Source organism: Capricornis sumatraensis, chromosome 10 (genome assembly GCF_032405125.1).
Source record: "Capricornis sumatraensis isolate serow.1 chromosome 10, serow.2, whole genome shotgun sequence".
NCBI lineage: Eukaryota > Metazoa > Chordata > Mammalia > Artiodactyla > Bovidae > Capricornis > Capricornis sumatraensis.
The window spans coordinates 93,908,182-93,922,971 of record NC_091078.1 but is presented as its reverse complement, the minus strand read 5'-3'; the positions used below and the strand labels follow the sequence as shown (position 1 = coordinate 93,922,971).

Here is a 14,790-nt window from a genome sequence, read left to right as displayed (position 1 = left end):
CTGCCCACGCCACCCTGGGGCGCAGGCCCAGGCCCTTACTGTGACGTCCTTGTAGAGGTGCGCTTGGTCAAACTCCAGGCCGTGGCCCAGGAAGTGGTCCACCACGCAGGAGAGCAGCGCCATCTCTGGCAGCGAGAAGATGTCCATGAACTGCTTGATGGAGGGGCCCTGGGGAAGGAGCGCTGGCTGAGCAAGCCCTCCAGCCCTGGAGACCCAAGGGCAGTGTGGCCCGGGGGTGAGGGCTGGGAGCCCTCCCCGGGCGTGCGCCTACCTTGCCGTAGAATCCACTCATCTGGTAGAGGGGGATGTGCTGGGTGCCCCCGTAGAGCTCGATCACCTCTTCGTCTGGCACAGGCTGGAGGCCCCTGCGTGGGTGCACAGAGACCACCCGTCCAAAGTGGCGCCCTTGTGGGAGGTGGGGGCACGGGCAAGGCCAGGGCGGCACTGACCTGTAGGCTGTCCCCAGCTGCACGTAATGGAAGGCGTCAATCTTCATCAGAAGGCTCTAGGGGCACCACGGGAGCATATGGGCGGTGAGGCGGGAGCCCAGCAATGGCTCTGAGCCAGCCTCTTCTAGCCCACATGCCCCGGCTGGCTGGTAGCAAGGGCACCCCATGCTTGACAAGAGGAAGTGCGGCTTTGAGGCCACTACTGCCAGGAGACAGGTGGCTAAGGAAGCAGTTCCCACATGCCTCCGCTCACCTTCTGAATATCGTAGTGGAGGCCACGGATGGCAAAGCTGGGGTTGTAGTCATACTTCCGAATGCCCTCCGGGTACTGTGGGGGGAAATGAGGCCAGGCCTGAGCCAGCGGCGCTGGCACACCTGCTCGCCGGGCAGCTGCCTCGGGATCCATCGAGCCACCCACCCACCAAGGGCTGGTCCGGCCTCACCTTGTAGTGCTCGACCAGGATGTCGCGGGCGGCACTGAAGATCTCCGGGTGCAGCGTGTCCGAGTACTGGGCCAGGGTGTAGTCGTAGTCGAAGCCGTAGACCTCGACGTCGCGCAGGCTGATCTCATTGTTGGCATAGATGGCCGCGGGGTTCAGGAGACTGCAGACCTCGGGGGGCAGGAGGTCTAAGGAGGAGGTGCAAGTCTGAGGCGGACCCTGAGACACCCTAAGATGGGTGCTCTGAGCTCAGCATGCCAAACAGGCTCAGAGAAAAGTCCCCCGCCCAGGGTCACACAGGTGGGATAAGGGGCCGACGAGAACCAGGTGACCGCGCTGACGCAGCCCACCAGCTGCCCCTCCTCCAGCCTTTTCAAGCCCCAGGGGACACCTGGCCACGCGCTGACCCTCTCCACTTGCCTGAAGCTGGGGTTGGGACTTAGGAACGTCATCGGGGTAGGAGTGCTGGGTGAGGCCGGAGCCGCTCAGCTCTGTGTGCCTGCCACAGGCCTCAGGGCGAGGCCCCTCTAATCAGGTTTCAGCCGCCTGCCAGCCACATAATAGCATTTGCCGCCTCTGAAACTGAACAGGACCCCATGGGGCTCCTGGGCACGGAAGCCTTCTGTCCCCCCTTTCTTGTTTGTAGCGAGGAGATGCCAGCCTCCATGGCCTTCCCTGGGCTCCAAAGGACAGACACAAACAGCCGCTAGTCTGGGAAGGCAAAGGATGCAGAGGCAGCTGAGAAACCCCCGAGGCCAGATCTGAAGAACTAGAGCAGCTCACCAAGAGCAGCAGGCGCTGGAGACGCGATTAAGCTGCAGGCCCTGCACACACCCCTAACAGCAACCCCACCCTTGAGCCACTCTAACAACTCCTCCCCAGTGCCTCCTGGGTTGGATGTGCGGTTGTTTTCCGGGGGCATAAACCTGCTGTCTCCCCCTTGGCCTGGCAAAGCAATCAAGCTGCTCTCTCCTACTTCACCCCAAACTCTCAGATTTGATTCTGCACTGGTGTGCAGAGGCTGAGTTTTCAGCATCAAATCTGGCCCCCAACATAGGGCTCACTTGAGAATGCATATAGTCAAAAGCTATGGTTTTTCCAGTAGTAACGTAGGATGTGAGAGTTGGAGCATAAAGAAGGCTGAGCGCTGAAGAATGGATGCTTTTGAACTGTGGTGCTGGAGAAGACTCTTGAGAGTCCCATGGACTGCAAGGAGGTCCAACCAGTCCATCCTAAAGGAAACCAACCCTGAACATTCATTGGAAGGACTGATGCTGAAGCTCCAATACTTTGGCCACCTGATGCAAAGAGCCAACTCTTTGGAAAAGACCGTGATGCTGGGCAAGACTGAGGCACAAGAAGAGGGCAACAGAGCATGAGATGGTCAGGAGCGCCACTGACTCAATGGACATGGATCTGAGCAAACCGTGAGAGAGCAGAGGGCAGGGGAGCTCGGCGCACTGCAGTCCATGCAGTTACTAAAGGTCAGACAGGACTCCAAGTGAATAACAACATTTCGTACTTTAAATTAAATGTATTCAGTTGTAATTCTGTTATTGTAACTAAGTGTCCTTACACTGTAAGTTTCATTACATTGTAATCAGATCTTTAACCATGCCCTTCTAAGTCCTGTCACTTATAGACAGCTACTGTACTCTGATACTTTTGAAAAACTGCTTCATCTTCAAGAAAATTCATGGGAAGGAACTTCTGACAAATACAGGTCTCTAATAAATTTAATACCATGCCACTGAGCTGGGTGTACTGCTACACATGTGGTACTGTGTAACAACGGGATACAAGTGATAAAACGTGTGGCCTTTAGTGTCCTCATTAACATACCTCTGAGCCTTCTCATGACACCTGATCGGTTTTCCCCCAACGTGGATTAACTAGGCACATATAAAAGAGATCCAGTACTGAGGGACATGATCTACATCCAGGTTGAACTGGACGGATATTTTGATTATCAATGCTTTCTATTGAAAGATCTGCAATCAGAAGGGGAAGTGATAAAAATCTGCATGTATTGAGGTATGGGGAAGTCACTGGCTTATATTAACACATGGTTTACCTTTAAAAAGTGGCCTGTTTTGTGGCCTCTCACTATGCACTGTACATCTGCTTTGACACTGACCAGGGGAACACATTTAAAAGTCAAAGTGGAGTAACAATGGTAAAACGAAGTGACCAGTGAGGATGTGACTTCAGACTCATTCCCGTGTTTTTATAAACTTGGAATTTCTGAGCTATGTCAGACTCGGGATGCCGAAGGATTTAAAAAATTCCCCCAACCTCCTCAAGATTTTAGCTAAAGACTGCAAGGATTACACCTGGATCAAGGTTGAGTAGAGCCCTTCACAGCCAAAAGGAAAGGCATCAGAAGTGACAAAAGTTCTTTTTAAGGACATTATTCCTAGGTGCGCCCTCCCCTCTCCTCTACAGAGTGACCCGTGGGCCTGCTTTCATCACAGAAATAACACAGACAGTACACAAAGCTCTAGGCACAAACTGGAAACTTCACTCAGCATGGAGGCCCCAACCTACAAGAAAGGCCGAAATGATGGACTGCGCCCTGAAGAAAACTCTCCCCAAGCTGTGCCAGGCAACGCGCTGAAAAAGGAACGTCTTCCAGTTGTGGCTCTTAGAAGTGGGCTAGGATTGAGCCCCTGTGAAACGACATATGAAGGCCATTCCTGGCTTCTAAGAGTAGAGAGGGAAGCGTTTCGTGGTGCTGGAAAGCTGTGGTTAGATAACGGCATGTAAACCAGTGCAGGCAGGACGCACCCTCACACCACACAGACACGACGCCAGAAAACTAACAGAACAGCCTCTGACGGAAGTCGCACCCATGTTTTCTTAGGCCAGTTTCCCAAGACAATACAAATAAAAACAAAAATGAAGAAACGGGACCTAATCAAACTTACAAACTTTCGCATAGCAACCCACTCCAGTATTCTTGCTGGAGAATCCCATGGATGGAGGAGCCTGGCGGGCTACAGCCTACGGGGTCGCCAAGAGTCAGACACGACTAGAACATGGCAGGGCAACTAAGCGCCTGCACAGCTACTGAGCTCACACTGCAAACACCGAGCCCAGCTCGGCAATCATTGTGGCCCGCTCGCCCTGAGCCCTTGACCCTCGACAAGAACAGCCACACCGTGCACCACAAGCGGAGAGCAGCCCCCGCTCGCTGAAACTTGAGAAAGCCCGTGTGCAGCGCCGAAGACAAAGTGCGGCCAAAATAAATACATACAACCCACTTCCAAAGATGCATACACTCCTGCGTTCATGGCAACACCACACACACAGCCAAGACGCAGAAACACATCTCCACCGACAGAAGGGTGGGGGAAGATGTGGTGGGTGCGTGTGCCTGCTCGCTCAGTCGTGTCCAACTCTTTGCAACCCCATGCAGTACAGCCCGCCAGCTTCCTCTGTCCACGGTATTCTCCAGGCAGGAATACTGGAGTGAGCAGTCTATCCCTTCTCCAGAGGATCTTCCCGACCCAGGAATCAAACCCGAGACTCCTGCATCGCAGGCAGGTTCGTTACCAGCGGAGCCACCGGGAAGCTCCTAAGATGTGGTGCATTTATATGAAGGAACACGACTCAGACGTGGGAAGAAAGGACAGAACTGTGCCGCTGAGGGTGCAACTAGAGACTATGATGCTGAGTGAAGTCAGACAGGCAAAGACCATACGGTATCACTTACATGTGGAATCTACATAGGGCACACAGAGAAGGCAGGCAGGGAAGGTGGGAGAGACAGAGAAACACGGGGCGGGGGCGGGGCGCTAGGGAGAAAGAGGGAGGGAAGAAAGGAGAAAGAGAGGCAGAGAGTCAGGGAGAGAGAGAAGGGAAGAAGTGAGGGAGAAACAGAGGAAGAAGGGGACAGAAAGACAGGGCGTGAGGGGGAAGGCGGAGTGACGGGGGAGATGGACAGAGAGGGAGGGAGGCAGAGAGCCAGAGAGGGCGGGCAGGAGGTGGAGAGAAGGGGTGGGGTGAAGGGGGAGGGGGGGCGGGGGCAGGAGAAACAGTGGACTGGAGAGAGAAAAAGGGAGGGAGACACTGACAGGGAGAGAGAAAGAAAGGGGCGGGGGAGAGAGGGAGGAGAAGGGAAGGACAGACAGAGATAGGGAAGAAGGGAGAAAGGGAAAGGGAACAGAGACAGAAAGAGACCAGGAGACAGTCAGAGAGGCCAAGAGATATACAGGAAGAGACATACCGAGGAGGGTGGGAGAGAGAAAGCAGCAGAAAAGAGAGGGAGAAAGGTCAGGAGAGGAGGAGGGAGGCAGGGAGAGAAAGGGAAAGAAAGAGGGAGGAAGTGAGGGAGAGCAAAGAGACAGGGCAAGCGAGACAGAATGAAAGACAGGGAAGAATCAGGGCACAAAGGAACATACCTAAGAAACAGACTTTATCTTCTTGGGCTCCAAACTCACTGCAGATGGTGACTGCAGCCATGAAATTAAAAGACACTTGCTCCTTGGAAGAAAAGCTATGACCAACTTAGACAGCATATTAAAAAGCAAAGACATTACTTTGCTGACAAAGGTCTGTCTAAAGGCTATGGTTTCTCCAGTGGCCATGTATGGATGTGAGAGTCGGACTGTAAAGAAAGCTGAGCGCCGAAGAATTGATGCTTTTGAGCTGTGGTGTTGGAGAAGACTCTTGAGAGTCCCTTGGACTGCAAGGAGATCCAACCAGTCCATCCTAAAGGAGATCAGTCATGGGTGTTCATTGGAAGAACTGATGCTGAAGCTGAAACTCCAATACTTTGGCCACCTCATGCGAAGAGTTGACTCACTGGAAAAGACCCTGATGCTGGGAAAGACAGAGGGCAGGAGGAGAAGGGGAAGACAGAGGATGAGCTAGTTGGATGGCATCTCCGGCTCGACGGAGATGAGTCTGAGCAAGATCTGGGAGCTGGTGACGGATAGGCAGGCCTGGCGTGCTGCCGTCCGTGGGGTTGCAAAGAATTGGACATGACAGAGCGACTGAACCGAACTGAAGAAACAGCCTCACAGAGAGAACAGAGTTTTAGTTGCCAAGGGTGAGGGGAGGAGGGAAGGGATGGACTGGCAGTTCAGGGTTAGGAGAAGCAAACTCTGACACTTAGAATGGACAGGGGATGCAGGTTAGATCCCTGGCTGGGGAACAAACACCCCACATGCCTTGGGGCAACTAAACCAACTCGTGACAACTAGAGAACCTGCTAGCCGCAACTACTGAGACCACGTGCTCTAAGCCCATGCTCCACAACAGGAGAAGGCCGAGAGCTGCAACTAGATAAAGTCCACATGCTAATGAAGACTCAGCTCACCCAAAGAAATAAATAAATGAAATCATATATTTAAAACAGTGTGGGAAAAAAAAGGACTGAGGAGTACTGAGAGCAAAAATGGAAACCAGAGGTGAAGCACAGATGGTGGAGTAACTGGACAAAGAATTCATGTCTCCTAACACAGTGTAAAGAGCAATATTGCATCGGAACCTGGAATGTCAGGTCCATGAATCAAGGCAAACTGGAAGTGGTCAAACAGGAGAAGGCAAGAGTGAACGTCGACATCTAGGAATCAGCGAACTAAAATGGACTGGAATGGGTGAATTTAACTTAGATGAACATTGTATCTACTACTGCGGGCAGGAATCCCTCAGAAGAAATGGAGTAGCCATCATGGTCAACAAAAGAGTCCGAAATGCAGTACTTGGATGCAATCTCAAAAACGACAGAATGATCTCTGTTCGTTTCCAAGGCAAACCATTCACTATCACAGTAATCCAGGTCTAAGCCCCAGCGAGTAACGCTGAAGAAGCTGAAGTTGAACGGTTCTATGAAGACCTACAAGACCTTTTAGAACTAACACCCCAAAAAGATGTCCTTTTCATTATAGGGGACTGGAATGTAAAAGTAGGAAGTCAAGAAACACCTGGAGTAACAGGCAGATTTGGCCTTGGAGTACAGAAAGAAGCAGGGCAGAGGCTAAAAGAGTTTTGCCAAGAGAATGCACTGGTCATAGCAAGCAGCTCTTCCAACAACACAAGAGAAGACTCAACACATGGACATCACCAGATGGTCAAGATCGAAATCAGACTGATTATATTCTTTGCAGCCAAAGATGGAGAAGCTCTACACAGTCAGCAAAAACAAGACCGGGAGCTGACTGTGGCTCAGATCATGAACTCCTTATTGCCAAATTCAGACTTAAATGGAAGAAAGTAGGGAAAACCACTAGACCATTCAGGTATGACCTAAATCAAATCCCTTATGATTATACAGTAGAAGTGAGAAATAGGTTTAAGGGACTAGATCTGATAGATGAGTGCCTGATGAACTATGGATGGAGGTTCATGACATTGTACAGGAGACAGGGATCAAGACCATCCCCATGGAAAAGAAATGCAAAAAAGCAAAATGGCTGTCTGGGGAGGCCTTACAAATAGCTGTGAAGAGAAGAGAAGCAAAAAGCAAAGGAGAAAACGAAAGATATAAGCATCTGAATGCAGAGTTCCAAAGAATAGCAAGAAGAGATAAGAAAGCCTTCCTCAGCGATCAATGCAAGGAAAGAGAGGAAAACAACAGAATGGGAAAGACTAGAGATCTCTTCAAGAAAATTAGAGATACCAAGGGAACGTTTCATGCAAAGATGGGCTCGATAAAAGACAGAAATGGTATGGACCTAACAGAAGCAGAAGATATTAAGAAGAGGTGGCAAGAATACACAGAAGAACTGTACAAAAAAGATCTTCATGACCAAGTTAATCACGATGGTGTGATCACTCACCTAGAGCCAGATATCCTGGAATGTGAAGTCAAGTGGGCCTTGGAAAGCATCGCTACAAACAGAGCTAGTGGAGGTGATGGAATTCCAGCTGAGCTATTTCAAATCCTGAAAGATGATGCTGTGAAAGTGCTGCACTCAATATGCCAGCGAACTTGGAAAACTCAGCAGGGACCACAGGACTGGAAAGGGTCAGTTTTCATTCCAATCCCAAAGAAAGGCAATGCCAAAGAATGCTCAAACTACCACACAATTGCACTCATCTCACATGCTAGTAAAGTAATGCTCAAAATTCTCCAAGCTAGGCTTCAACTATACGTGAACCGTGAACTTCCAGATGTTCAAGCTGGTTTTAGAAAAGGCAGAGGAACCAGAGATCAAATTGCCAACATCTGCTGGATCATGGAGAAAGCAAGAGAGTTCCAGAAAAACATCTATTTCTGCTTTATTGACTATGCCAAAGCCTTTGACTGTGTGGATCACAATAAACTGTGGAAAATTCTGAAAGAGATGGGAATACCAGACCACCTGACCTGCCTCTTGAGAAACCTATATACAGGTCAGGAAGCAACAGTTAGAACTGGACATGGAACAACAGACTGGTTCCATATAGGTAAAGGAGTACGTCAAGGGTGTATATTGTCACGCTGCTTATTTAACTTATATTTAACTTATATGCAGAGACATGAGAAACGCTGGGGTGGAAGAAGCACAAGCTGGAATCAAGATTGCCAGGAGAAATATCAATAACCTCAGATATGCAGATGACACCACCCTTATGGCAGAAAGTGAAGAGGAACTAAAGAGCCTCTTGATGAAAGTGAAAGAGGAGAGTGAAAAAGTTGGCTTAAAGCTCAACATTCAGAAAACTAAGATCATGGCATCCAGTCCCATCACTTCATGGGAAATAGATGGGGAAACAGTGGAAACAGTGTCAGACTTTATTTTTTGGGGCTCCAAAATCACTGCAGATGGTGACTGCAACCATGAAATTAAAAGACGCTTACTCCTTGGAAGGAAAGTTACGACCAACCTAGATAGCATATTGAAAAGCAGAGATATTACTTTGCCAACAAAGGTCCATCTAGTCAAGGCTCTGGTTTTTCCAGTAGTCATGTATGGATGTGAGAGTTGGACTGTGAAGAAGGCTGAGTGCTGAAGAATTGATGCTTTTGAACTGTGGTGTTGGAGAAGACTCTTGAGAGTCCCTTGGACTGCAAGGAGATCCAACCAGTCCATTCTGAAGGAGATCAGCCCTGGGATTTCTTTGGAAGGAATGATGCTAAAGCTGAAACTCCAGTACTTTGGCCACCTCATGCAAAGAGTTGACTCATTGGAAAAGATTCTGATGCTGGGAGGGATTGGGGGCAGGAGGAGAAGGGGACGACAGAGGATGAGATGGCTGGATGGCATCACCGACTCGATGGACGTGAGTCTGAGTGAACTCCGGGAGTTGGTGATGGACAGGGAGGCCTGGCGTGCTGCGATTCATGGGGTCGCAAAGAGTCGGACACGACTGAGTGACTGAACTGAACTGAAAACAGTGGCATCAACCAGGTGCTGGGGGGGGGACCTCAGACACCTACGGGACTGGAGGAGCCCCCATGCAAGCAGGTAGGATGTGGTGGGGGAAGGAGGGAGAGAGGCAAAGCAGAGGCGGGGTTGGGGCACCCCGTGCGGTGGCTGGGGGAGCGAGGGGAACATGACAAGGGTCTCCCCAACCTCCTCAGGACCCAGGGAGCCTGCTGGGGTCCAGGGCCTGAATCTCCACCCTCAGGGCCCGTCTGGCTGTGCAGGTCTTGAGCCTAAGCCCAGCCTCCCAGGGCCTCTTCTGGCTATTTTCCTCTTGCTGGACGGCTTCTCTTTAGCTTTGTTGTTATTACATTTTTGTTTTTCTTATATATTTTTGGCCATGCCAGGAATCACACCTGCCCCGCGCCACCCCCCTACATTGGGAGCACAGAGTCTTAGCCACTGAACCACCGGGGAAGTCCCTATTTTTTATAATATATTTTCTAGATTTATTATATTTTTTATTCATTTTTACTGTTCTCCTTGTGGTTTCTTATCTTTTTTTTTTTTTTTTCCCCAGCACTGTGTGACCTATGGGGTCATGGCTCCCAGGCCAGGGATCAGGCTTGAGCTCCTGTGGTGGAAGCACTGAGTCTAAACCCCTGGACTAACAGAGACCCTCAGAATTCAGGCATATTAATCAGAGTGAGCGCTACCAGAGGTCCTCACCGCAGCACTTACCTACGGCCTGCAATCTCCAGGGTTGGACGCCTCAGGCCAAACAACCAGCAAGACAAGAACACAGTCCCATCCATCAAATATAAAACATAGGGACAAAAAAATTTGGCACAGATGAAGGAGCAATGTAAAAAACTACAAGACCAAACAAATGAGGAGGAAATAGGCAAGCTACCTATAAAAAAAAAAAAATATCAGAGTAACGACAGTAGAGATGATCCTAAATCTCAAAAAGAGAATGGAGGCACAGGTCGAGAAAATCCAGACAGGTTTAACAAGGACCTAGAAGAACTAAAGAGCAAGCAAACAGTGATGAAAAACACAAGATGGACTGGAATGGAAGATACACTGGAAGAGCAGGGTAACGAAACCAGAAGAACCAGTAAGTGAGAGGAAAGAATGGTGGAAAGAGTGCTGAGAAGCAGAAGAAAGAAAGAAGGCACCAAAATAAACGAGGACAGTCTCAGAGGCCTCTGGGACAACATTAAACACACCAACATTCCAATCACAGGGGTCCTAGAAGGAGAGAAAGGGTCAGAGAAAAATACCAGCAGGGATGACAGTTGAAAACTTCCCTAACACGGGAAACAGTCAAGTCCAGACAGTTCCAAACAGGATAAATCCAAGGAGATACACGAAGAGACAAATATTCATCAAACTAACAACAACAAAAAAAGCAGCAAGGTTAAAGAAACAAAAACAGACAAGAGAATCTCCATAAGGTTATCAGCTGATTTTCTGCAGAAACTCTGCAAGACAGATGGGATGGTAGGACATGTTTAAAGTGATGAAAGGGAAAGAAAGTGCAACCAAGATTACGCTACCCAGCAAGGATATCATTCAGATTCCAGGGAGAAATCAATAGCTTTACAGACAAGAGACTTCTCAGGTGTTTAAAACCCAGCACTTCCAATACAGGGGCCGTGGGCTGCATCCCTGATGGTCAGGGAACTTAGATCCCACATCCTGCACAGCTCTGGCAGAAATAAAATGTAAAAAACCTTTACAAACAAGCAAAAGCGAAGGGAATTCAGCACCACCAAAGGTTTACAAGAAATTCTTAAGGAACTTCTCTAGGCTGAAAACACAAGAAACCGACCCACAAAACAATAAGAAAATGGTAAAAGGAACATGCATGTTGTTGTCTATAAGGGACCTACATCAGACTTTGGGACACATACAGATTGAAAAGGAGGGGATGAAAAAAGATATTCCATGCAAATGGAAATCAAAAGAACGCTGGAATAGCATCATTCATATCAGGTAAAATAGACTTTAAATAAAGACTGTTACAAGAGACAAGGAAAGTCCCACAAGGAGGTATGAGGTGAGGTGAGGTGAGGTATAACAATTATAAATATTTATTCACTCAAGACAGGAGCAGTTCAATGTATAAGGCAAATGCTAATCGTCATAAAAGGGGGAATCGAAATTAACACAATCATGTAGTGATAAGTGTAGTGTGTTAAGTCACTCAGTCATGTCCGACTGCTTGTGACCCCATGCCAGGCTCCTGTCCATGGAATTCTCCAGGCAAGAACAATGGAGTGGAGAGCCATTCCCTTCTCTAGGGGATCTTCTAGACCAAGGTTTGAACGCAGGTCTCCTGCACTGCAGACAGATTTTTTACTGTCTGAGCCACCAGGGAAGCCCAACACAATTACAGTGAAGGATTTTAACACTCCCGTTACACCAATGGACAAATCATCCAGACAGAAAATAAATAAACACAATCTTTAATTAACACAATAGACTGGATAGACTTAATTGATATTGATGAACATTCCACTCAAAAGTGGCAGAATGCACTTTCTCTCAGGCGCACATGACACATTCTTCAGGACAGATCACATCTTGGGTCTTAAATCAAACCTCACTAAATTTAAGAAAATGGAAATCATATCAAGCATCTTTTCTGATCACAGAATTATGAAAATAGAAACCAATTACAGGGGAAAAGACCAAACTATGAAAAACACAAAAACACATGGAGGATAAACAACACGCCACTAAATAAGCCAGAGATCACTAGAGACAGCAAACCACACAGAGGACGCCCCGCTGGCCCAGTGGTTAAGACCTGCCTGCCAGCGCAGGGAGCCTGGGCTTGATCCTGGGTCTGGGAGGATTCCACATGCCACAGGGCAACTAAGCCCGTGCGCCCCAACTACAGAGCCCACATGCCGGAAACACTGGGCCCGCGCCTCCCACCTGCTAAAGGCCACACAGTCCCAAGCCTGTGTGTCTCCAGCACTGGGCCTGCTTGCTGCAACCGCGGAAACCCGCGCGCCCTAGCGACCACGCTCCACAGCAAGAGAAGTCACCACACGCAACCAGAGAGGGCCCCCACACACAACCAGAGAGGGGCCCCACACACAACCAGAGAGGGGCCCCCACACACAACCAGAGAGGGGCCCCCACACGCAACTAGAGAGGGGCCCCCACACGCAACTAGAGAGGGGCCCCCACACGCAACCAGAGAGGGGCCCCCACACGCAACTAGAGAGCGGCCCCCACACACAACCAGAGAGGGGCCCCCATACACAACCAGAGAGGGCCCCCACACGACAACCAGAGAGGGGCCCCCACATGCAACCAGAGAGGGGCCCCCACACGCAACCAGAGAGGGGCCCCCACACACAACCAGAGAGGGGCCCCCACACACAACCAGAGAGGGCCCCCACACACAACCAGAGAGGAGCCTCGCTTACTGCAGCTTGAGAAAGCCCACCCGCGCCAACAAAGACCCAGCGCAGCCATAAATGAATAAACAAACTAATTCAGAAGGATACATGCACCCCTATGTTCACGCAGCACAACACACAGAAGCCAAGACACGGAAACAGCTTAAATTCCCATGGACAGGTGAACGGATAACGATGTGGTACATGGACACAACGGAGCGCTGCTCAGCCATAAAACAGAACAAAACAGTGTCACCTGAAGCCAACATGGGTGCACTGAGAGATACTCACACTGAGTGAGGTGAGTCAGAAAGACCAAATGCCGTATGACATCACTGACATGCAGACTGTAAAACAGGGCAAGCAGAGAGAGAGGGAGGAAGAAGAGAAAGACACAGAGAAAGAACCAGAGAGAAAACAGGAGACAAAGAAAGAGGGACGGTGGGAGACAGGAAGAAAGGGAGGCAAGGAGACACCGACAGAGGCAGGGAGGGAAGGAGCCAGGGAGGAAGGGAGAGGGAAGGAGAAAGACAGAAAAGAGAGACATGGAGAAGGAGAGGCAGAGAAAGAGGTGGGAGAGAGACACGGTGGGGGTGAGGGCAAGAATGAGCGGGGGGAACAGACAGGGAGAGAAGAAAGGACACAGAGAGGAAAGATGGAAAGTGAGAGAAAGATAAACCACAGAGACAGGAACAGAGACTGAAGGAGTGAGAATTAAAGGGTGACAGAGACAGAGAGAGAAAGAGCAAGGGAGAAAGAAGAGACAGAGGGAAGGAGGGAGAAAGAGACAGGGCAGGACAGAGAGAGAGAAAAGGAGGTGATGAGAAAGAGAGAGAGGTTCGGGAGGAGGGAAGGGAGAGGCAAAGGAGAACAGAGAGACGGAGGAGGGAGGAGAGCAGTGAGGAAGAGGGCCGAGGGGAGAGGGGGAGCGAGGGGGAGAAAAGGCGAGAGAGGCAGAAAGAGGAGAGAGCAAGGGAGAAAGAAACACAGGGCGGGAGAGGGAGACGGGGGAGAGCGAGGGGAAAAGAAACAAGAGGCGCAGGGAGAGAGCTGGGACAGAGAGACCACGGTGGGCGCGCGGCAGAGGGAGGTATGGGAAAGCAGATGGACAGTCTGGTTTAGGCTTCGGAGACTAAGCAGAGCAGACCCCTGACCCCGTCTGCTAAGACTGCAAGCCTGGCACCTCAGATAAGACAGGGGACGGATCTCGAAACGGGATCTTGAGACCGTTGAGCCCATGGAGGGATTTGGCCAACGAGGTCCCAGGCTTAACAACATTCCAAGTTTTACAGAACAAAGCAAACAGCATTAAGATGAAACCAGAGCTGCTATTTTCTCACAGATTGACCAGGATGTGTTTGCATCAACGGGAACCCAAACTGCAATTTTGTTGCTGCTGGTCTTTGGTTTAAAATTAATTGCTGACTAGAGAAAGTATTAAATATTAACATTTACACTAAGTTTTGTTTTTTATTATCACTTATTGCTTAATTACTTTTTCACTAATTCTTGTTTTTAAATTAATTAATTTTAATTGGAGGCTACTTACTTTGCAATATTGTATTGGTTTGGCCATACATCAACATGAATCGCCATGGGTGTCCATGTGCTCCCCATCCTGAACCCCCCTCCCACCTCCCTCTCCATCCCACCCCTCAGGGTCGTCCCAGCGCACCAGCCCTGAGCACCCTGTCTCATGCATCGAACCTGGACTGGCGATCTGTTTCACATATGGTAATATACATGTTTCAATGCTGTTCTCTCAGATCATCCCAGCCTCGCCTTCTCCCACAGAGTCCAAAAGACTGTTCTTTACATCTGTGTCTCTTTTGCTGTCTCACATATGGGGTCATCGTTACCACTTTTGAAGTCTCACCCAAGGAGGGGGCCTGCTGCCTAGGACCTTTCCCCCACTGGGAATCCAGATGTGCTGTGTCACGGACTTCCCAGTGCTGTTCAGGTGTGGACGTTGGTCAAAACCCACTTTGGAGAGGTGTCTTCCGCTGTTTCTATTTGTCTTTTCTTGTGATGTTAGTATACTGAAAGTACGCTAGATAATTCTCTAATGAATATGGGTATCACTCACTTGTATATAATGAGTGGCTGCTTTTGTTAACACATCCTTTGAAGCTGAGATGAAAGTGAACATTTTCTGCAAAACAGGAGGTGGAGAGAGAGGGAGGGA

The 14,790-nt window shown here is 49.5% G+C and overlaps 1 protein-coding gene across 1 annotated transcript in view; it reads right to left on the bottom strand.

Annotated features, from left to right (window-relative positions):
* The window catches only part of NT5DC2 (5'-nucleotidase domain containing 2), a 51,744-nt gene that overhangs the window by 2,886 nt on the left and 34,068 nt on the right, over positions 1–14,790 (bottom strand). Inside the window, exons 2-6 of the mRNA XM_068981737.1 lie at positions 893–1,077; positions 703–777; positions 450–505; positions 272–365; positions 40–168 (exon numbers count right to left, since the gene is read on the bottom strand). Coding sequence (XP_068837838.1) covers positions 40–168; positions 272–365; positions 450–505; positions 703–777; positions 893–1,077 — 539 coding nt within the window. The remainder of the gene's footprint in view (positions 1–39; positions 169–271; positions 366–449; positions 506–702; positions 778–892; positions 1,078–14,790) is intronic.